The 23,196-nt window shown below is 41.1% G+C and overlaps 2 protein-coding genes across 3 annotated transcripts; one reads left to right on the top strand and one right to left on the bottom strand.

The window, feature by feature from the left end:
* The first annotated feature begins 2,372 nt into the window (after positions 1 to 2,372).
* Positions 2,373 to 3,335, top strand: LOC120110790 (uncharacterized). Its single transcript, XM_039126390.3, has 3 exons — positions 2,373 to 2,734; positions 2,824 to 2,868; positions 2,953 to 3,335. The coding sequence occupies exons 1-3, from the start codon at positions 2,473 to 2,475 to the stop codon at positions 3,078 to 3,080; spliced, it is 435 nt and encodes a 144-aa protein (XP_038982318.3). The 5' UTR covers positions 2,373 to 2,472; the 3' UTR covers positions 3,081 to 3,335.
* A 2,689-nt stretch (positions 3,336 to 6,024) lies between these two features.
* Positions 6,025 to 14,475, bottom strand: LOC103696757 (binding partner of ACD11 1-like). 2 transcript variants are annotated; one of them, XM_008778471.6, is made up of 5 exons: positions 14,328 to 14,475; positions 7,911 to 8,014; positions 7,741 to 7,816; positions 6,954 to 7,037; positions 6,025 to 6,859 (listed from the first exon to the last, which is right to left on the bottom strand). In XM_008778471.6, exons 1-5 carry the CDS (start codon positions 14,331 to 14,333, stop codon positions 6,296 to 6,298), a joined length of 834 nt encoding a protein of 277 aa, XP_008776693.3. In that variant the 5' UTR covers positions 14,334 to 14,475; the 3' UTR covers positions 6,025 to 6,295. The 2 variants fall into 2 exon arrangements, with proteins under 2 accessions (XP_008776693.3, XP_089779751.1); XM_089923625.1 differs by lacking the exon at positions 14,328 to 14,475 and adding an exon at positions 8,578 to 8,600.
* Between the last annotated feature and the right edge of the window lie 8,721 nt (positions 14,476 to 23,196).

Raw genomic sequence — 23,196 nt, 5'->3', positions numbered from 1 at the left:
AGAGAGATTGGATTTGAGTGCCACCCTCACCCCTTTTTCAGCCAAATTCTTTTGATTGTGTCGACCTTCTCAAGTTCATTCAACCTCTACAATTCAAATATTATCAAGTTGTGTAGAATAAGGTACATGATTCAAATCCTAGCTACTACTGAAAAAACATCATGAGAAAGGGGCATGCGCAGAAAATTCTAAATGATGAGAATGACTTGATCCACCTACTAGTTTAGCCCAGGCATAATTAATACTCCATTATTACAATTGCCATAGGCTTGATTCATATCAAGAAACACTGGGATCCTTTACCTATAATGGCCCTGTGCTGATCCAGTACCTTTCATCTATCTACTTTGGTATCCCTTTTTTCCCACAAAGAAAAAAAGCTAGTAGTACTCATGACCTCCTAGAATTTTATTAAAATTAGCTGAATAATATATTGTATAAGTTGCTCAAGCGACATATTTTATTACAATAAGAAAATCTCACATTAAGATAATACCATTTGGCATCATTTTCATTTTTTATTTTAAAAATAAATAATAGAAATTCTATTTCAATTCTTGTTTTTTTTAAAATATAAATATAAATATATTGCGTGCCTGGTATTGTATCCATGCCCTTGCAACCCCTGCACTCAACTCTTTCATTGACTTCACCGATCTTTACGTCTCTCGACCTTTTAGGCCTTTGACTTCTATGCTCACCTTGTTGTCTTCTGGTTCCTTCTCTCGAGCCTCTACCTCTCTCTCCTCTTCGTTGCTCGCTAGCCCTAGGCAAAGATCAAGTTCTTCCTCGTGTGGGATTGGCACCAGAGGAAGATTCGCCATTTGTTTGCTATCCCAACATGGTCCCAATTCATTAAATTTTGTATTTTTAGTTGATAAAAATGGTTGATTGGGCTGGATACCAAGGATTTCTTGTTATGGGTTTTTAGCTTCTTTTGTTCAGATTTTTTGCTCTGGTTGGATCTTAGTGTGGTTTCTAATGTCATAAATTGCATGGTTTTTCTTTGGTTTAGTAGGATCTTATGTGCCTATTTTTAAAAATGATTTTTTTGAGCTTCTGTTGGTTGAATTTGACTTTAACCCATTTTTTGGTGGATAAATTTTATGGGAAGGTTGGTCAACTTTTTCATTGACCAACTTACCCATATACTCATGCTTATGTAGGCGACTAAGTTATTTTTCCACCAGCGGAAAAAATAACGTTTATTTGTTCCTAAAATACTCCTAACTCTATAATAATATAATATAATATAATATAATATATTATTATAAAATATATAATATAATATATTATATATATATTGTTTACATATAATATAATCTAATATTTATATAATAAATAGTATTATAAAAAATATAGATATATCTTAGCAACTTATCTAGAAAAGTAGTAATGCAAGAGAATACGAGCTATAGATTTTGGAGCTATTTTATATTGTATAAAGAACACAAGTAAATTATTTTTCTATTTAAATATTGCTTAAAAAATATCTATTCAAAAAAATATAGATTGCTAGATAAGTTTTTTATCCTCTAAAGAGCGGGCCCTAAACAAAGCCTAGTAAGATTGCTGGCTTGTGTTATAGATTTCTTAGATGTGCTTCATTATTTTAGTTTATTCTCTTACCATTTAGTATTTCTTTGAATTGTTTATTGATGATTAATGTTTTCTTTGTTATTTGATGAGTTTTTGTTGTAAGGAAAAAAAAAAAAAAGGTGATTCTTTTTTTTTTTGCTGATTTTTGTTTGATATCTTTAGAAATATAGATCAAGTGTAAGAGGCGAAAAGTAATTAAAAGGGATAACTTTTCTAGCAGTGGTCAGTGGAGTAGAATTATACCCTTGGACGTCCACTTGTAGTACCTCCCGGATGCGTACACGACAAGTCCACCGAAGATTCGGAGAGCGTCACGTCACATTATATAAGTGGGTCCCACACGTTTCCAAGCTCCCCCACGCTCCGCTGAATCGCTCTTTTGCCGCAGCGTAACTAATCGCAGCGATCACATGTTCCTACTCCTTTCGGAGTACGCGATACCGTGACTGATTACCACATCCAACACGTCATCACAGCCGTCCATCCGCCGATCAATGGCTCCCTTCGAAGCCAAAGAAACTGTTATGCCGTCCGCGTCCTCTCCGAGTCCAACCGAACCTTCTACGCGGGGCTGACCTCGACGGAACCCAGTCAATCGTCGCCCAAATTAACACCCATTCCCCAAAATAAATATCGAATATTAAAACTTGTGATTAATTAAATAACCAAACCTAAAATTCCAGCTAAGTAAATCTCGTCCTTTGAAAACTTTCCGTTTTATGTTCCCGAGATAAGCTTGCCGTCTTATTTCGCATTTCATTCTATATAAGAGAAGAAATACTAAAAAGGAATTTTATTTCGCTTCGTTACGCACAGAGCACCAACCCCTTTTCCTCTCTTCCTCTCTTTCGATCTCTCTCGCGGGATAACAGCATGCAGCGGCAATCGCTCGGGGCGCCGGGGGCCAAGCTCCAGGTGAACGGGAACAGTGACGGAGGGGAGAGGGAAGAGAGGCGGAAGAGCAGCGCCGGAGTTGGGGCGGCGGCGGCGGTGGCGGGGGAGGAGGAGGATATCAAAGTGGAGAAGCTGATCCGATCGAGCTCGAGGATGGAGAGATCCATCCACCTCATCCCGGTCCTCACCGTTCTTTGCTTGCTCCTCCTCTACCTCATCTCCCACGACCCCTCTCCGAATGGTTCGGTTCAGCTCTATCCACCGACAAGATCTCTTTTTTGTTCTCTCCATCTGCCCATTTTCTCACCTCTTTTGCCTCTTTCTTTCCAGAATTGGAAAAACTCGGCGGCGACGCCCATCTTCTGTTCCAGAACGGTACAATGCCAACTCCCAGAACCTTCCGATCGGATACCTTTTTTTTCCGGCTAACTTTTTTAAAATTCGTTGTCGTTTTTGTAGCGGGATCGGCGACGGAGATCGGGCGAAATATCGGGGTGGGAATCGGCGGCGGCGGCGGCGTAACGGCGATTCGGAGCCATCGGGGACTGAAGGAGGCGAGAAAACTCCGGCACCGGAAGCTATTCTAGGAACGGCCCCGCGATGGCCTCGCACGTGCGACGGCGGTCGGCCGGGGGCTCCGCACGTGAATATCCCTGGCTTCGCTTCCGCGGGGACCGGCCGGAGAAGGATGGATGGTGGATTAATTTACCGTCGATATGAAATTTTTGCTTTTTTTTTTAAAAAAAAATAAAGATATGCCGCCGAGGAGGCGTGGATCCCTTTTTTTCCGTAACATATTTTTTAATTCCATTTTTCAGTTTAAATAATATTGATTTTAGTTCCGTTAGGGTCTTGCTTAGTAAAAAAATGTGCCGCAGGTACTGGGATCCATCTAATTATTCGAATCCGTAGGGGTGACAGCTGGCGTGCATCTATGTAAGCGCACGGGTGGCTCGGCTCGCACGCGTGGGAGCCGGCGACCGGTTCCGGAGTGCCGCCGGAGCAACCTACGGCTCGTTACTATCCAGCTGCATGCGTGGTGGGTGATGGGATTTGGTCGGTTAGTCCGTTGCTTAAGCACTAAACAAATTGGAATAATAATGGCAGGCAGCACGCTTCTTAAAGGAAGACAACTAATAGTTGTCTTGGCGAATCTTTTGCTAATAGTTGTCTTCACCCCATGTACTATTAAAAGTTTGGATTCATGATACATGCACCGGAAAACTTTGGCTTTCATAAATATAGATTTAACTTAGTTTGTAACCATGGTGGGCGAAGTGCAATTCGTCCTCCACGTCCTTTTTCTAGATTTTTAACTACAGGGGTTTAAGGGGTTTAAGAGAGATTATTTGCAAAATGCGACCGGTAAGTGGCTCAAATCAGCTGGAGATTATAGTGTTAGATTGTTGAAATAATGCGAAATATTAAAAGCTGATGTGAAACAATGAACAAGCGGAGCATGGTGATGCAAGAATTGTGAGTGTAATAGTCAAGGATGATGAGGGGTTGTGGAGAAAGTGTGGAGGCCATAGAAATATAGGATCCAAAAAGATTACGCCACATTGGTTGATCAAAAAGAAGAATAAAATTATTAAGTGGACCAAATTCATCGTAAATTTAGAATGATATTATTAATGTAATAGCAACAAAAAAAAAAGAAAAAATGGAGTAATTTCATCTTAGATCTACGGTGGACCTCATGGCATCTGGTTCACATGCAGCCTTCCTCATCAAGATGATAAGCTGAAAGCATGATATTACTAAAGACTGTCATAGCAATTTCAAAATTCCAGATGAAATGTCCTCCGAGCTAATATTGCCGCTCGGGGGGGGCCTCTTTGTTGAATTTAAGTTTGTCGCTCTCTTGGTGCCTTTGTGGTCGCCACCGCAAGGAAACCACCCACTTTCACGTCAGTGTTCGCTTTAAATAAATAAATGGGTCAGCATTTTATATTTTATTCCGAATAAAACATGATCACTTGGTCTTATCCTAAAATAGGCAGCTTCCTCGTTTTAGAAAGAAACAAAAGGGAAGAGATGAAGAGGGTAGAAAATAAAACAAGAGCAATTGGCTGATACAAAAATCATTTTCAAGGATCCTCTTTTAACTAAGAGTTATGGTGGTAGTTCACTAATTTGGGATCCTTTAGCAGCGATCCATGTACTGCAAAATGCCATCAATCTATAGATGGCTGTTAGAAGATTGACAGATATATAACGATGATGGCCATCAAATAATATGCTTTGGAGGCTCAGAGTATTATTTTGGAGGGATATTCAGTGAAGATGATTGAGTAGATTTTACACGAGAGGTCGGGGTGCTCGACCACCTGCTTTTAGAAGACATTCGATGGAGAATAAGAGAGTGTGATGTTTTTTAGGTTGTGCATATATTTTGGAAGGCGAACAGAGCTGCTAATTGGATCTCCTCATTTACTGCTCATTATTTTAGAGATATTTTATGAATTTGCTTTGTATCTGTTTCTCCATCTCTATGGAATATTTTGTCCTTTGATTCAGATGGCAGTGTTTACGCAAGATTAGTATAAGTTGCCGATGTACCAAAAAAAAATAATAATAATATGCTTCATCCATAGCTTGTAGAGTGTTTTATTTGATGGCCATCCATTTTTTGACAATGGCACATACAGCTAATCCAACGGATAGAGGAGCCCCATCACTCTCATCTTAACGAACGTTTGTTCAACTCCACTGCACTTTTGGCTAGGCGCCAGCGAGGAGGCTCTGTGTATTCAGATATCTCTCCATGCTCGTTAAAAAAGGGACTTTGGCGTACGTGATTTCCCTTTTGTTTGGTCGTTACATTGTCGCGACCGAGATGCTAAATTTTTGCAAATGGATCAGAACAAAGTGACCAAGTGGATCACTTTCCGGAGCCACTTTTTCTAGTCTAATCGATGAGAGATGAGGCACGTCCCAACCCCACGCGCAACCACCGCTACGAGTATTGGTTCTGAGTTCGAAGGAGACAGAATATAAAAAGGGAAAAGACAAACGCTCATGAATATATGATTCAGACGGTGCCGTCAAGTTAGCGAGTTCATGGCTTCGAAGTGGACATGGATTTCCAATTGCAGTGTAATAAACAAAACCATTTGAGGATAAGGTCTTTGGTTTTATGGCACGAGGCTTTTAATGCTTCTATTTGGATCTATCAAATGTGCTGAATCATGCCGAAGTTGTACATATTGTCTGCTTAATGAGTTCATCGTTTGCCATCTAGGCATGCAGCCCTTCGCACCCTCTACAATCTCTAATTTTGACCTTCTAGGCTTGAATATGATTTCATCGCACAAAGGCTGTTGATACAAGAACGTAAAAATTGCAGGTGTATGAGGATTTTACTTTTCTTCAAAAGATTATATAAAGAGCAAATTTGGCCATTTGGCCACTGCGGCAAGTATTTGTAATAACCTCCCCAATACATGAAGTGCCAATATCTAATTAAGTTCATGGAATCTATCTCTCATAGATGATTACGACGACGTCACTGTACTTAGTAGCCCAATATGGTGCACCACTTGGTAAGGATGCACAAACTTCGTCTCATTAAACAAATTTTGTAGCTTAGGACAATCCATGATAAGGGTATGAGGTCAGTAGAGGGTGCATTCCAATCTGTTTATAAACAAATTTTGTACCTAAACTCTTGAACATGTCTTCGACCTGACAATGATAGCAAAGAGCTCTTAACAACATTATCCAACTCGAATACCGATTCTATGTTCACTGCTAAGAACTGAATTCACAAACCATGTCATTTTCCATTAAGCACAAAATTTCATAGGATCAATCCTTGGGCAGGTGCAGGCTTGTTAGAATGGTCGCCTGATGCAGCTGTGGGAGTCTCGGAGAGATGAACCTTCTCAAAGTCATTCTCCAAACCCTCGTGTTCCTGCTCAGCAGCAACTTTCTCCTTCGTCTTCGATCCCACATCACTTGCAGCCTTGGCTACCCTGTTGAAGGCACCAGTCACCCATGATGCCCCGGTGAAAACATACCTGTTCTTCATGATGGCTGACCCAGCAGTGCTGACCTTCTGCTCGGCAGCGGCAAAGGCCGACTTTGTCTTCTCAAAGACCTGAAATTTCTGATCCATTTCCCTGACCTTTTCACTGACGGCAGCAGTTCCCATGCTGATTTTCTCGCTCAGCCCAATCTTCTTGTCAAGGGACGACACTTTGGCACTCGCTGTAGATGTGACCTGGTGTTTCTCATCAAAAGCCTTTGCTTTGTTCAGAGCATCTTTGCCTAAGATGAAGCCTTTGGCGAGCATGGTGCTGACAACGTCTTCAGCCTTTCGAACAGCAGATTCAGCACCATCAACAGCATTAGCATCTTTTGGCTGCAAAGGTTGAGAGTTATGGTTGAGTACATTACAGAATGCCAGATCATCTCAATATGGACGGACGAAAATATTGGAAGCATGTAACATATACCACCGGTGAAGCTGAGGCAGCAGCAGGCAGTTGGTACTCTGCAGCCGGAGTAATGATGACCGACATATCAACTATTGTTGCACCCTATGCCACCACCAAAGAAGTAAATATATATATATATAGAAGAGAAAAAAATTAAGAAGAAAACTGTAAGTCATTAATTTGTTCAAATTTTCGGGCATCCAAGTTGAAGAATGGACATTCATCTTCCTTTAAAAACAATGAAAAAAAAATGCAAGCTGAATTTTTATAGTTAGAAGGGTACAGGCAAGACAAAAGAATGATCCACTCTATATATTCTGATGCATCTAAAGAAGAATATTTAATTTGTGCACCTATCGTTTTCTTTTTTGGACCAAATAACATCGCCCGAACAAAAAATAGGCAAATATGCATGCCAGATACATGTTACATAAACTAAGTCAAGGTTGAGAGCAAATCAGCAGCCACCCACAGACAAGCATAGATAGACCAGTATACATTAAAGATAAAAAAGTATGAATTCAAGTCTTCAGCAACAAATAACTGTGTAAATATAGGTAACACATGACAATATTTGTTTTCACTTCGCCAAGAAAATGGCTACAAACTGTCAGATGATAAGGGATTCATCATATCAAACAAAAAGGCAATAATAAGAGAGAAAAAACTCTGCATTGAAGTCTTCCCAAACATTTAACTATATGAATATAGGTAACACAACAGAATTTGTTTTAATTTCTCCACCAAGAACATGTAGTACAAACAGGCAAATGACAAGGTCAAACATGAAGCTACAAGAACGCACCGAAAGAAGAACTGCAGTAACTACTCCTTGTGGTTCTTTAAAGGTGACATAAGCAACCTGAGACCACTCATCACCACTGTAAAAGAGACAGCAAAATTAATGTGCACACATCCAAGAAAATCAAAATAAAAAGTGAAAATAGAAGTACGACTGCAAATCCAAACACAGACCTTTGTATTTCAACATATTCAACGTTACCGGAAAAGGAAAAGAATTCCTTGATATCTTGTTCAGATGCACTTAAGGAAACATTGCTGACCTTGACCGTCCTTACCTGCAACAATGTCAAAAAAATAAACTGGGATCAGAAAATTTTCTTGATAATGTTTATTGATGTATACTCACAAAAATTTGTAGCAGCAAAACCACAAAAATCTAATTTCAGGTTTCGTAGAAGTCAGAGCAACGATTGAATAAAAATAAAATCCTGGGTCAAATGAATCTACATATTCAAAAGTCAACATTCATTCATGATTTCCTACAAGGATTCATATAATATATATCAATAAACAAGTACCCTCCAACATTCAGCCAGTCATACCATTTATCTATACATATATAAAGATGCTGTTTGGTCTCAGGTTTTACAAGAACAGGTTTACAAAATCTAAAACAGATGAATTTAGCAAAAGTGCTTGTTTGGTCACTATCCATAAACTTGGTTGGTAAAAACTGGCAGGTCAAAAAACCTGAACATGAGCTTTATGAAAAACAAGTCTCCCCCTCTTTTTCATAAACCCAGGAAACCAGATTTTATAATTCTGTCCCAGACAACTAAACAGCCCCAAAAGGAAGACTAATACATAGAGAACAAGGTGGATAGAAATCCTTCAATACTCTCAACAGAATAGTCATTCTCTGCTTATTCAGCCAGGTTCACAGTCGGGGCTAGATTGTGGCTGGGTGTGGAGGTTTGGGCTACACCAGAGGGTTGCTCTTTTCCTTTGGAAGGTGGCCTGGGCGCGATTGCCGACATGCTCAGAGCTGTGTAGACGCGGTATGGGCCTTTCACCCTCATGCCCGGACTGTGGGGTGGACGAGTCGGTGGATCATGTTCTATTCCACTGCGTATGGGCGAGAGGTGTTTGGAGGCTGACTGGGATCCCGGAGGATACCTGGAGGAGTAGGGAGTTTTACTTGGAGGAGGTTCGGCTTTGGGCTGGTTCTACTCAGATGCGGGGATTGGCTATTAGGGCGTCCTGCACAGCGTACCAGATATGGCTGGCCAGGAACGCCCGGGTGTTTTGTCAGCGTCGGCTGTCCCTACGTTTTGTGATGGAGCGGGCCTGTGCTCAGGCGACAGAGATTATCCAGGCAGAGCCAGCTCATAGACCTTTGATAGCTCGGGACATCTGGGGATCCCATAGTGCTTCGGCAGCTCCATACAGGGTATTCTTTACCTGGGAGCCCCCACCCTCGAGTTTCCTCAAGGTCAATTTTGATGGTTCAGTCTTGGACGGTGGTAGGAGGGGAGGGGCCGGTTTTGTTGTTAGGGGCCCGAGGTCGGATGTGGTGGCAGCAGGGGGCCGTCAGATTTTTGATATCTCTGTCCCAGGGGCAGAGTTGCGAGCGGCCTGGATGGGCTTGTCCTATGTGCGGCGAGTTCTTCGGGCGAGTTCGGTCCTTCTGGAGGGCGACTCGGCTACGGTGATTAGCTGGATTCGTAGGGGCCCGGTCGGTCACGGAGATGCTCATCCTTTGCTTCGTGACATTTGGATGATGGTGAGGGAGGGTGTTACGCTACAGGCTATGCATGTATATCGTGAGGCCAATGGGGCGGCCGATTGGGTGGCCGCGTTTGTTGCGAGCCACTCTGGAGGCACCCTATGGGCTGGGGAGAGAGAGATGCCCGGAGCTCTTCGGGACATTTTGTATTCTGACTCTTTAGGGTGTATTCGTACCCGTGATGTATGAAAAGCCCGCTTAAGCAAAAAAAAAAAAAAAGAAAAAAAAAAGAAAATGCAAGGCCAAATTCTGATGAAGTTACTTCTGAGTAAACTAAAAGTTGCCTGCAGAGTTCAGCATTCACTGCATCACAGAGATGAATAGTAAGCTTTATAAGATGATAATCAGACTTCCTAAATAGAAGGTGCCATGAGGTTGATAAACTGGATCAGTACTTCAGACAACAAGATGAAAGAAAACTCCACAACAAGCACTTCCAGGGGAAAACAAAAGTGTCAACTTTCTGAAATAAAGTTATAGGACTGATCAATATAATCCATGCACAATCAAGATAGAATCTAACAGAGAAAAAGATGTGGCTGGAATTTGGACAAACTAAAGCAAATAATTGAGGAAATAAGACTCACAAACACAGCCCTGTATTTCTACAATAAGCTACATTATGATTTAATGGCAACAGAGCGTCAGAATGAAATTCAACCTTCCAAAAAAATATACTGACAAGGTTCACGGGTATCAGTTTATCCAATCAATTGGGTGTTCTAGCGTACACCTATTTATCACACTTTGTTCCATCATTAGAAGGCTAGAAGTACTGAAACAAATGGTTCAATAACTAAAGAAAAGGGAAGGGGGGGGGGGGGGGGGGTGTTCACTATAGTTGATTAAATCTATCTAATTGGAACTGTCCGACTATTCAGACACAGGATGGGTTTTTTCTATTTCATGACAACCTTAAGGTGACAGGGTTGTCAACTAAGTCGCAAAAGAAGTGGGGAGAGAAGGGGAAAAAAATGACACACATCTTGTTGATGAAACCTAAAATTAAATACGACACTATCTCATTATAATATGATGCCACCAATAGAAAGTAGCGACTGTTACTTATGGTTCTCCTAATTCTAACATATAAATTAAATGTGCTGTCATCTTTCCTATGACATGAGACAACATGCGAGACTGTTCTCTTCGTTTTTCTTATTCTAATCAATATATGCTCTAGGATTTGCACATCATGATAAAAAATGCAGTGTCTCACAACTTAGACATGATGATCAATTCACTGTTCCTTTTTCCAGAAACTCCAGCTTCCAAACATATAACATGATAATCAATTCATTGTAATTTCTCCTCAAGCAATCCTATAGATCTAAGAATTAAGGTAGTGCGTAGTTCCTGAAGACATTCCATAATTAAGCCATTATGATCTCTAGGTTTAGGCAATGACTAACTGTGATTACGAGCGTCACTCTGGATGAACTATAAGAGCATCCCTGTTGTGTTATATGGGTTGGGTATGGATGTTGCATGTGATATGTGTATTTTGTTTGAATTTAGTTTATGATGGACATCTTATTCATATTTATCCCTTATATCTATCTTTTCTAGTATAGATAGTTACATCTATTTTATACAACTAATTTCTTGTTTTATACACCAGTCGGACTAAAAATAAATTTTCATCAAGGGATTAAGAGCAAATATTTGCATCAACAAGTCCTACATGATAAATTTCCTATAAAACATGGACTGAAACTTAAATTTTCCATTGAGTGGATCAATCACACCCATCCATCTCTCACCTTAATATCCACGTGTACTGTTAGATCCCACATGACACCTTGCTCACACTAAACCTGAGGCACAACGAGTAATAGTGTTATCAACAATACAACCTTCCAACTGGACTGTGTTGGCCCACCATAATTCTCCTCCAAAAATAGTACTATAGTAGAGCCTTTTAAGAGAATGTATATTTTCATGCTTATATCTTTGAAGCTACTATCTTAGATAGACTTCTCGAGTAAATCATTTGTTGGATTGAGGCTGCAACAACCCTTCATTGTCTGACCTACCTTTTATATTGTGCCACATGTTACTTTTCAATTGCATGTTTTAAAATTTAGCGGTGCTTATCTCTTTCTGAAGTCCATAAGGCTTATCCATCTTTCCCTTCTCTCTCCAGTGAGAAGAAACATGGGAGAATGATGGGATCGTGATCCCTTGAACAACTCCATGGGAAGCAAACCAGTCAGCTCCTCACACCATTCACTAACCCAACAACTTCCCCCGTCTAATTTAAAGTGAGATTCCGAGGGTGTTATAACATGTCTAGAACTAGTTTTCTCTCTGTTTTTACCCCTTCTTTCTGTATGAAGCTAAAAAATTGAAATTAGACATTGTTACTGTATTGGCTAACATGCTTGTGGTAGCTAGACGAGAGTATTAGTGTTTTTGACATATAGAATCCAGCTCTTCTGGTAAAAAATATATTGTCCATAATTGGTAATGAAGGAATAAGGAATTACAGTATTATGGTCATTTGGAACTTTGTTTAACTTCTAAAATATTTAACTATAGAAAGTTATAAATGTTATGACTTTATAAGTGTATGTTGACTTACAGAATTCAGCTCTTTTGTTGAACATATAGGCTCTAATTGGTAATGAAAGGAATGGTAGTGTTATGGTCATTCATAAGTCATAACTTTGGTTGAGTACTTAATTATTCACTTATAGATCAGTTATAGTTATGTAATGAGTGATCTTGATTATGTAAGAAAATTTTAAAGCAAATTCACGTCACCTTTATTACTTCTAATTATGTCTATTAACTTAGAATTAACAGATCTCGAAGTCTGAAGTTTTTCTTTAAAATTAAGATGTCTAAACCTCTGGAATATCTTCAATGATTTTACAGGCATTCTTTCCCTTCAAATGTCATGCTTTGATTCAATTTTCAACAACAGCATCTTTTCCTTCATGTCATGCAAATCATTTTGAAGGTCTCGATATGACTAGCCATCATATAATATGTCTTGCCTGTGACAGTAACCATGGTCTCAGGAAATATGTCACCCAATGAAACAACTGGATGTATATTTCAAAGTCCCATGTTCATTACTACAGACTAAGAGGAGAAATATGCTGAGATGAGTTTCTCATATGAAACAAAGACTTTCTTATTTATTTTCCGAAGCAAGAACTTCTGCCTTTCACCGATTGACCGAATCCTGATTTCTTAACTTACTATGTAATCGTCTTACCCATGCTATGGTCTTAAAGTCATCAAGAATGAAATGATATCTTCTAACCGTGCATTACAGCCATATCCTTGTTGATATCTGGGAAACCATGGTCTAACACTTTGTAGTTCAAATGTCTATCAGCATACCAGGCAAGCAATTAAGTATAAAGTCTTGCCGGAACATGAGGTCTAGCAAGATATTGCATAATAAGATGGATGTATAAAAACACATGAATACAGGTAGCAGCCCAAAATAAAAGTTTTCTTTCACCAATCCTTAGAGCCCTATTATCTCAACACAACATGAAATCTATTCGATTCTGAGGCACAACCCAAGATCCAATTATATCACTCACTATGGATGAATGGATGCATATGCTAAATCTAACATCATTCATAAAATTGACTGCAAGGATATCTTTTGTCCATAACGTTTTCAATCATTCTTCCATATCTTCTGAAACTAAGGGCTTAGTATTTGCTTTCAATTCCATGTATCAAATCAAAACACACAAATCCACATATTCTATGCCATAAAACTTATTTTCAACTCAAGAGATCAAGATGTAGAGGTTTATTTGGCATAAGTGAAATTTAGAGTATAATTGAGTCTACCTTCCTCAAACAATACATCGCTTTAAACAAACCACAAAGAAGTGATCTACCAGCAGGTATGCTCATTACTCACCAGATTGTTGAAATATATTTGTAATATACACAGTGCAACTGCATTGAAGATGCCTGATTAAACTGATTAATGATGTATTCATACATGGTACTCCACATGGATTTTTTTTATAAATGCACCAAATGAGAATCGGTGAACATTTGATATGCTAGGTAACCGAGGAATAGTTGTCCTTTAAGTTTCTACAAAACATGGGTGACCAAAAGTAAGTCTCCTGGTCCCCATATCAAGAGAAAATTTTAAAGAGTAAATCTCCTGTGTTCACACAATCAGAAACATGTAGAAATAAGACCCAGCTAATAAGTGTGATTTAAAGAAAAAATTAAAGCATTTACATGCCAAAAGAACCAATCATGGCCACTCCTGTACCCATACATGAACTTTTAGATGAGCGAATACTAAAACACATCCATATAACTTCATCCCAAGAAGCAGCATCATTTCTAAACTGCAGTACTCATGGCCACTCCTGTACCTATATACAGCTCTGCCAACCGGACCAAGAATTACTTCTAATGCAATTCTTAAAATTTAAATTTTATATTTGAACCATATCATAAACACAATAAGCTGCGACAATTATAACAATCGCACACCACAAAATCTAATCACATAGATCGCACGCTTCAGTTACTATAAAGTTTCAGTTTCCTGCATCAATCTTTAATTCCTCGAGTAAAAGATAAAATCGAAGAAACATAATCAACAAATCTGAACCAGACCCCGGAATTTCATAACCAGCCCATTCCAAATCAAATCAAATAGCCATTTATACTTTCATGAATCAAACAGATTCTTGTATCAAATAATCACAACAGAGGCAGACCATATTTCCTCAAAAAAAGGAAAAAAAATCAAGCAATGCCAAGAAGGAAGAAGACAAAACAACAGCAGAGTCCAAAAGTCCACAAATATCCTTTCCAGGCCTAAAGAAAACCGAAATCAAGGCGAGAGAACCAGTGCTCACCGACATGGCTGTCGACTCGGAAACCCTAATGGCTTAGCAATGAAGGAACAGAAAAGGATCGAGGTTTGAAGAGACGCGGAGATTTCTTTTTTTTCCAGTCGTGGATGGATGGATGAATCGGGAGGTATTTATAGGTCGGTTGGGTCGGGCGTGAGAGCCGTGGCACCGCGGAGAGCCGTTTGAACTGCCGTCACGTCCCGCGGCACTGGGACAAACGGCTTACGGTGCTGACGTCTCCTGCCGTGTAGGTAACGGTAACCTTTTTTTTTTTCTTTTTTTTTCTTCCAGGTGGTACTTGTTTCGTTCCTCGGAAAGCCAAAACCATCGGGCTTCGAGGCCGTACCTTTGAAGAACGGTTGTCACTCGTTGGATCGCATCTTAAATTATAATTGCTTTTTTTTTTAATAAAAACGGCTACCCATTCTACATAATTCTAAGGTGAGTACATACCGTCAGGTTGCAGAAAAGTAAAAAAAGTATAAAGAATAAGGAACGTTTGATGCGGACCGTTGGTGGAAAAATGGACCACCCCACAAATGTAATTATAGCACCCAAATCCATCAGCAAGCTCGAGCTCATCCTAAGTGATGGAGCTCTTCCGCTCTCGAGCTCATCCTAAGTGATCGGGCTCTTCCGCTCTCGAGCTCATCCTAAGTGATCGGGCTCTTCCGCTCTCGAGCTCATAGACCAGAGAGCCGAGACCAGAAGGCCGAGACCAGAAGGCCGAGCACAGCAGGCCGAGCCCATGCCTTAGCCAAATATCCAATTTCCACCTAACCCTCTAAGGGACCTGACAACTCCACTATAACCTGCCACTATCTCCAAGCCATCAAGGCATAAGATCTTCGCAGGTATTCGGCACGACCTGCCATTAATGCACGAGACTCTCTCAAGTCTCCGATGCACTCAGTCATTTAATGAACACGGCCCAAGACGATCTCCGGATCACTGAACCATCAGAACGTATGGCTCTCCCTGACCGCCGGTTCATTCGGTAATAAATGCACTTACCATCCACGGACCCCAGGCCCACCACAGCCGGCGGTTCAACCACTCCAACAGGTCCGATCGACCGTGACAACTCCCTGATTCCGGTCTGATCCGGTCCCCTTGTCACGACCCCCGCCCCGTTCCCGGCGGGCCGCCGCGACGGTCCTAGGGTGCGGGTAGGCATAAGGCCACCAGCCACCGCGTAGAACCCTACTACCTATCAATCATCAATAGATCTTGAAAAATTTGGCATGATACATGCACAAAATGATCACTTTTCCTATAGTGACCTGTCAGGATTATCTCAATACATACAACACACTACCTGTCAGAGCAGTAATCACATAATCTGTCACATAATAAACCTGGACAATATATAGCAATACATTATCACAGGCACACAACTGATCTGCACACACATATATATATACATGCTTCCCAATCCATCCATGGTCAAACCCATATCCACAACAGGATCTATGACTGTAACTATGCACTATATATAATAGAAGGTTTATAATACACCAAAAGGGGATAAACCTCTATCTACATTATACTATACTATGGAGCGGCACAGCTAGCAGGCAACCACTAATCCTGCTCCTCTCTATACAATACCTGCCCTGCAATCAAAAATATCAAACTGGGGAGTGAGTATATAAATACTCAGTGAGTGGAGTAGAGAGTACTATGCACATGAGACAGAATATAATCATGGCTCGAGATGAAATCTCAAGATCAATAACAACATGAACATGAACTCAACATAGAGAATATAGAGTAAATCATCAATATCACCACAATCAATATCAACTCATCTGAAGCATATATGGAATAATCAAGTAAACATATATGCTACTCATGAATATGCTCAACAGATCATAATGCTGGAACATACAAATCAGGTGTCAATATGCTGAAATCATCACTAGACAGCTATCGGGAGGTGGGTTTTACGCCCCAGGCGAACCAGCAACAACTCCCTACTGCCATATGCATATATCGAATATGACACCACACCAATATGTAAATCATCACTAGACAGCTGTCGGAAGGTGGGTTTTTACGCCCCAGGCGAACCAGCAAAAACTCCCTACTGTCACATGCATATGCAGGATAAGACACCATACCGATAACATAAATGCTAGACAGCTATCGGGAGGTGGATTTTACGCCCCAGGCGAACCAGCAACAACTCCCTACTGTCACATGCATATGCAGGATAAGACACCACACTGATCATATAAATGCTGGCCAGTATCCAGAACAGAAATCCATCTCACATCTACATACTAAACGGCACCTCGCGGGAATTCTACATCCGCGGAAAGCCATACTGCACCTCGCGGGGTCTTACTATGCCCGGCGGCAAGCAGAATATAAGTCGTAGGACCGGCTGATCCTACGCCTAGGGCCGTGTCCCCCCCTAGGAAGGGACTGGGCTCCGCCCACCCAGAAGGCTACTATGTGCACAAAGGCCGATGTTCAACCCCATCGACTATAGGTGTCCTGCAGATACTGCCAAGCCATGCATAAATGCCATAATGCACCCTCCCAATACTCTACTAAAAAGGAGTATGATCAAGACTACCACTCACTCGATCATGACCCAATCATAAACTAACATCAGGGTTAGGAGTGAGGGTCAAGGAAGTGCAATACAACTCAATATACCACTAAAAAGGCTCTACAAATCTTTGAAATGGAGGAAATGAAATCAATTTACAAAAGAAGTTATTTCACAATTTGGAACCAATTTAATTACTCATAAAAGAGTATAATCAAGCTACGACTCACAAGTCTTTAAAATAGAGGAAATGAAATCAATTTACAAAAGAAATCATTTCACAATTCGGAATCAATTTGATTACTCATCAACCCCTCGTAATTCCTCTCAATGTTCCCTCGAATGCATGTACAGAATAATCAAGCATGGAGAATCAAAATATAGAGGAATATACAACAACAATTAATCAATAGGCTCAGGTGGAATCAATTCACACCTGGCGACATTCATGAAAATGAATTAAGGATGCTCATGGTGCAAAGTACATGACTCCCACTCACCTGTCAATCTGGCACAGCCCAGATACGCCTCCAAAAATCTACAGCAGGCAGTGGGGAACTTCTTCCTCTTGTTCCCTAGCTTCTTGCCCAACTGTGACATGCATTTACAATACATTTAGTCTTGTATCAAGGGCTATAATCTACGTGCCAATTATAACATAGGAAACTTTAATTGATTCAACTCCCCTGTTCCCTAAATCTTTTCTTTTCTTTCTTCCTTTCCTTTTTAATTAATTAACTCACCATTTATGTGTATTAGGGACTCCTTTGCATGAGTACAAGGTCCCTTTTAGCTTGATCTAGGCTTAATACTCTATTATAGCATGAAATCCCCTATTTTCCACCCGGATAAACAGTAACCCGAACTGACAGTGGGTTACTTCATCCCGGTTTTGATCCACTTTCAGGACTCCAAATTTGATGAAATTTTTATCTAACATTCTACACTCACAGAGGATTCCAAAGAGATAACATGCATCATCATCGGAGGCCGTTTGACCCCCTAAATAATTCGCCGAAGTTAGGACTTCGACACAGTTTTTCCGTAGTGCCGGAAAAAATTGTCAAAATCCGATTCTTTCTCTTTTAACCGCCTCTACAACCCTTATCCGACCCCTCTAGACTATATCCACCCTTTGTATAGCCTAATGTCATCAAAAGACTAGATAGGGACGGATATTTACCTTTTTCTTTTTGGAAATCGAGGTCCTTGCGTAGAGGGGAAGGAGATCTACGTTTTTCCCTTCAGCTGGAAGTGCAACCGGGATCCCTTTCCTCCTTGAATCCCCTTCCTCTTCTTCTTTCTTCTTCTTCTTCTTCTCTTTTTCTTTCTTTCTTTCCTCTGTTTCACGCCTGAGAACCCCCTCCCTCTTTCTCTCGGTTTCATTCCAAAAGCCAGCTCAAACCCTCCAATTAAATCACATCAAGACACTATTCACCCTTTGTTTAATATTATTAAATTCCCATTTTGCCCCTAACACTTCAACATATCTACGGTTATGCCATTAACTTTTGATTCCTTTCCAATTTTACCCTTACCACTTCAACGCATCTACAACTATGCCATTATCTTTTCATTCCTTCCAATTTTACCCCTCATATCAATTTTAAATGACTATTCTATCCTTTTTTATATAAAAAAAAATATTTTGGGGTTATTACATCCTCCCTCCCTTATATAAAATTCGTCCTCGAATTTAAAAGAGTAAATTACCTGTCATAGTTGCATTCGATGCCTATGCCTCCTGTGGATTTACCGTGAACACCCTTCCTTGCCCTCTGCCTACTGGAGCTGACAGTTGAGATGGTCCAGCACTCTGCTGTGATGCTGGTGTCTGACCTCTGCCTCTGCCTACAGGCCCCCTACTACTAGGCCTGTCCATCTGCACAGAAGGGTAGGATGCCAAAGGCACAAACTGCTGGGTGGCACCCTGCAGGCATTCTCTGGCAAAATGACCCGGCTGTCCACATCTGTAGCACACTCCCTGGCCCATTCTGCATCTGCCAGGGTGCTGCTTCCCACATATGCCACACACTGGCCATGATTGGAACCCAGATTCAGTTCTGGCTATAGTGACTGGAGGACGAGGTACTGATGGTAGAAAAGTTTCTTGTGATTGACCTCTTTCCCTCCATTTCCTCTTACGTGGGGCAGGTGGAGTTGAGCGTACAGACTGCTCCGTCGGGCCCTCCGAGAGATCTACTCCCTCAAATCTATCTCTACTGCTTTGCCCTTTCCCCATACTCATTTTCCTCTGTTCTCTTTCAGCTCTTTCCTCTTTGTTTCTGGTCTCCCACTGTTTTGCTTTATCAATCAGCCTAGACAAGGTGGGGACCTCTACTGCCAGCACTGCATTATAAAGCGGGGAAATCAGACCCCGCCTGAATCTTTTATATCCTGGCAGCTTCAGTGGGGATGATGTAAGGAGCATACTTCCCCAATCTAGTGAACTCACGAGCGTACTCAGATACGCTCATTCCGGGCATCTGCTTCAGCCTCTCAAACTGAAGAGCCCGATTCTGCCTCTCAACCGGAGACAAAAACTCATCCATCACTGCTTGCCTGAACTCTTCCCAGGTTGGAGGATTCCTACTGTACAATTTGTCCTCCACTTGTCTCTGGTACCAGTCCCAAGCATCTTCCTTCATTATAAGCCCTACAAGTTCTATAGCTCTTGCATCAGAACAGGGCAGTCTCCGTATCATCTTTTCAGTCTCCTCCAGAAATCTCTGAGGATCTTCACCTTCTTCCCCCTTAAACTCCGGGGTTCTGAGCCTCAGAAATTCCTGTAGAGTAATCCCCTCATCATCTAGAGCCCGCCTGGCCAAACTTCTTGGCACAGGTACAGGAGGTGGGATGGATACTACTGACGGGGCAGGAGATTTTTCCCGAGCAATCTGCTCCCTCAGAGCCTGATTCTCCGCCAGTAACTGTTCCATCAATGTATCTCTACTTCCTACATCTCCTTGATCATCAACCCTCCGTCTATCAGCAGGAGGAGGTTTTTCTCTTTGGGGCTCGACATGTGCAGAACCCGCATCCAATGCTATATCTGGCTCCATCCTCCTTCCAGGACGAGCAGGTCCTCTCCTTGGAGGTATTCTTTATATCTCTCTAAAAAAGTCAAAAAGAGAGGATGGTCGTTACACACTGAGTCATGATATATTTTACTGAGTTGTAAATGACTCATAAAATAACATACAGAAAAATCCTATGCTCCATAGTATAATCCTATACTTAATCCTGACTCATCCTATTGCTCTGACAGGACTCTTCTTAACCTTTGCTCTGATACCACTTCTTGTCACGACCCCCGCCCCGTTCCCGGCGGGCCGCCGCGACGGTCCTAGGGTGCGGGTAGGCATAAGGCCACCAGCCACCGCGTAGAACCCTACTACCTATCAATCATCAATAGATCTTGAAAAATTTGGCATGATACATGCACAAAATGATCACTTTTCCTATAGTGACCTGTCAGGATTATCTCAATACATACAACACACTACCTGTCAGAGCAGTAATCACATAATCTGTCACATAATAAACCTGGACAATATATAGCAATACATTATCACAGGCACACAACTGATCTGCACACACATATATATATACATGCTTCCCAATCCATCCATGGTCAAACCCATATCCACAACAGGATCTATGACTGTAACTATGCACTATATATAATAGAAGGTTTATAATACACCAAAAGGGGATAAACCTCTATCTACATTATACTATACTATGGAGCGGCACAGCTAGCAGGCAACCACTAATCCTGCTCCTCTCTATACAATACCTGCCCTGCAATCAAAAATATCAAACTGGGGAGTGAGTATATAAATACTCAGTGAGTGGAGTAGAGAGTACTATGCACATGAGACAGAATATAATCATGGCTCGAGATGAAATCTCAAGATCAATAACAACATGAACATGAACTCAACATAGAGAATATAGAGTAAATCATCAATATCACCACAATCAATATCAACTCATCTGAAGCATATATGGAATAATCAAGTAAACATATATGCTACTCATGAATATGCTCAACAGATCATAATGCTGGAACATACAAATCAGGTGTCAATATGCTGAAATCATCACTAGACAGCTATCGGGAGGTGGGTTTTACGCCCCAGGCGAACCAGCAACAACTCCCTACTGCCATATGCATATATCGAATATGACACCACACCAATATGTAAATCATCACTAGACAGCTGTCGGAAGGTGGGTTTTTACGCCCCAGGCGAACCAGCAACAACTCCCTACTGTCACATGCATATGCAGGATAAGACACCATACCGATAACATAAATGCTAGACAGCTATCGGGAGGTGGGTTTTACGCCCCAGGCGAACCAGCAACAACTCCCTACTGTCACATGCATATGCAGGATAAGACACCACACTGATCATATAAATGCTGGCCAGTATCCAGAACAGAAATCCATCTCACATCTACATACTAAACGGTACCTCGCGGGAATTCTACATCCGCGGAAAGCCATACTGCACCTCGCGGGGTCTTACTATGCCCGGCGGCAAGCAGAATATAAGTCGTAGGACCGGCCGATCCTACGCCTAGGGCCGTGTCCCCCCTAGGAAGGGACTGGGCTCCGCCCACCCAGAAGGCTACTATGTGCACAAAGGCCGATGTTCAACCCCATCGACTATAGGTGTCCTGCAGATACTGCCAAGCCATGCATAAATGCCATAATGCACCCTCCCAATACTCTACTAAAAAGGAGTATGATCAAGACTACCACTCACTCGATCATGACCCAATCATAAACTAACATCAGGGTTAGGAGTGAGGGTCAAGGAAGTGCAATACAACTCAATATACCACTAAAAAGGCTCTACAAATCTTTGAAATGGAGGAAATGAAATCAATTTACAAAAGAAGTTATTTCACAATTTGGAACCAATTTAATTACTCATAAAAGAGTATAATCAAGCTACGACTCACAAGTCTTTAAAATAGAGGAAATGAAATCAATTTACAAAAGAAATCATTTCACAATTCGGAATCAATTTGATTACTCATCAACCCCTCGTAATTCCTCTCAATGTTCCCTCGAATGCATGTACAGAATAATCAAGCATGGAGAATCAAAATATAGAGGAATATACAACAACAATTAATCAATAGGCTCAGGTGGAATCAATTCACACCTGGCGACATTCATGAAAATGAATTAAGGATGCTCATGGTGCAAAGTACATGACTCCCACTCACCTGTCAATCTGGCACAGCCCAGATACGCCTCCAAAAATCTACAGCAGGCAGTGGGGAACTTCTTCCTCTTGTTCCCTAGCTTCTTGCCCAACTGTGACATGCATTTACAATACATTTAGTCTTGTATCAAGGGCTATAATCTACGTGCCAATTATAACATAGGAAACTTTAATTGATTCAACTCCCCTGTTCCCTAAATCTTTTCTTTTCTTTCTTCCTTTCCTTTTTAATTAATTAACTCACCATTTATGTGTATTAGGGACTCCTTTGCATGAGTACAAGGTCCCTTTTAGCTTGATCTAGGCTTAATACTCTATTATAGCATGAAATCCCCTATTTTCCACCCGGATAAACAGTAACCCGAACTGACAGTGGGTTACTTCATCCCGGTTTTGATCCACTTTCAGGACTCCAAATTTGATGAAATTTTTATCTAACATTCTACACTCACAGAGGATTCCAAAGAGATAACATGCATCATCATCGGAGGCCGTTTGACCCCCTAAATAATTCGCCGAAGTTAGGACTTCGACACAGTTTTTCCGTAGTGCCGGAAAAAATTGTCAAAATCCGATTCTTTCTCTTTTAACCGCCTCTACAACCCTTATCCGACCCCTCTAGACTATATCCACCCTTTGTATAGCCTAATGTCATCAAAAGACTAGATAGGGACGGATATTTACCTTTTTCTTTTTGGAAATCGAGGTCCTTGCGTAGAGGGGAAGGAGATCTACGTTTTTCCCTTCAGCTGGAAGTGCAACCGGGATCCCTTTCCTCCTTGAATCCCCTTCCTCTTCTTCTTTCTTCTTCTTCTTCTTCTCTTTTTCTTTCTTTCTTTCCTCTGTTTCACGCCTGAGAACCCCCTCCCTCTTTCTCTCGGTTTCATTCCAAAAGCCAGCTCAAACCCTCCAATTAAATCACATCAAGACACTATTCACCCTTTGTTTAATATTATTAAATTCCCATTTTGCCCCTAACACTTCAACATATCTACGGTTATGCCATTAACTTTTGATTCCTTTCCAATTTTACCCTTACCACTTCAACGCATCTACAACTATGCCA

Source organism: Phoenix dactylifera, chromosome 6, assembly GCF_051530095.1.
Source record: "Phoenix dactylifera cultivar Ajwa chromosome 6, Ajwa_hap1_PhDact_Kaust_v1.1, whole genome shotgun sequence".
NCBI lineage: Eukaryota > Viridiplantae > Streptophyta > Magnoliopsida > Arecales > Arecaceae > Phoenix > Phoenix dactylifera.
The sequence above is the reverse complement of the archived record's forward strand: the minus strand, read 5'-3'. Positions and strand labels throughout refer to the sequence as shown.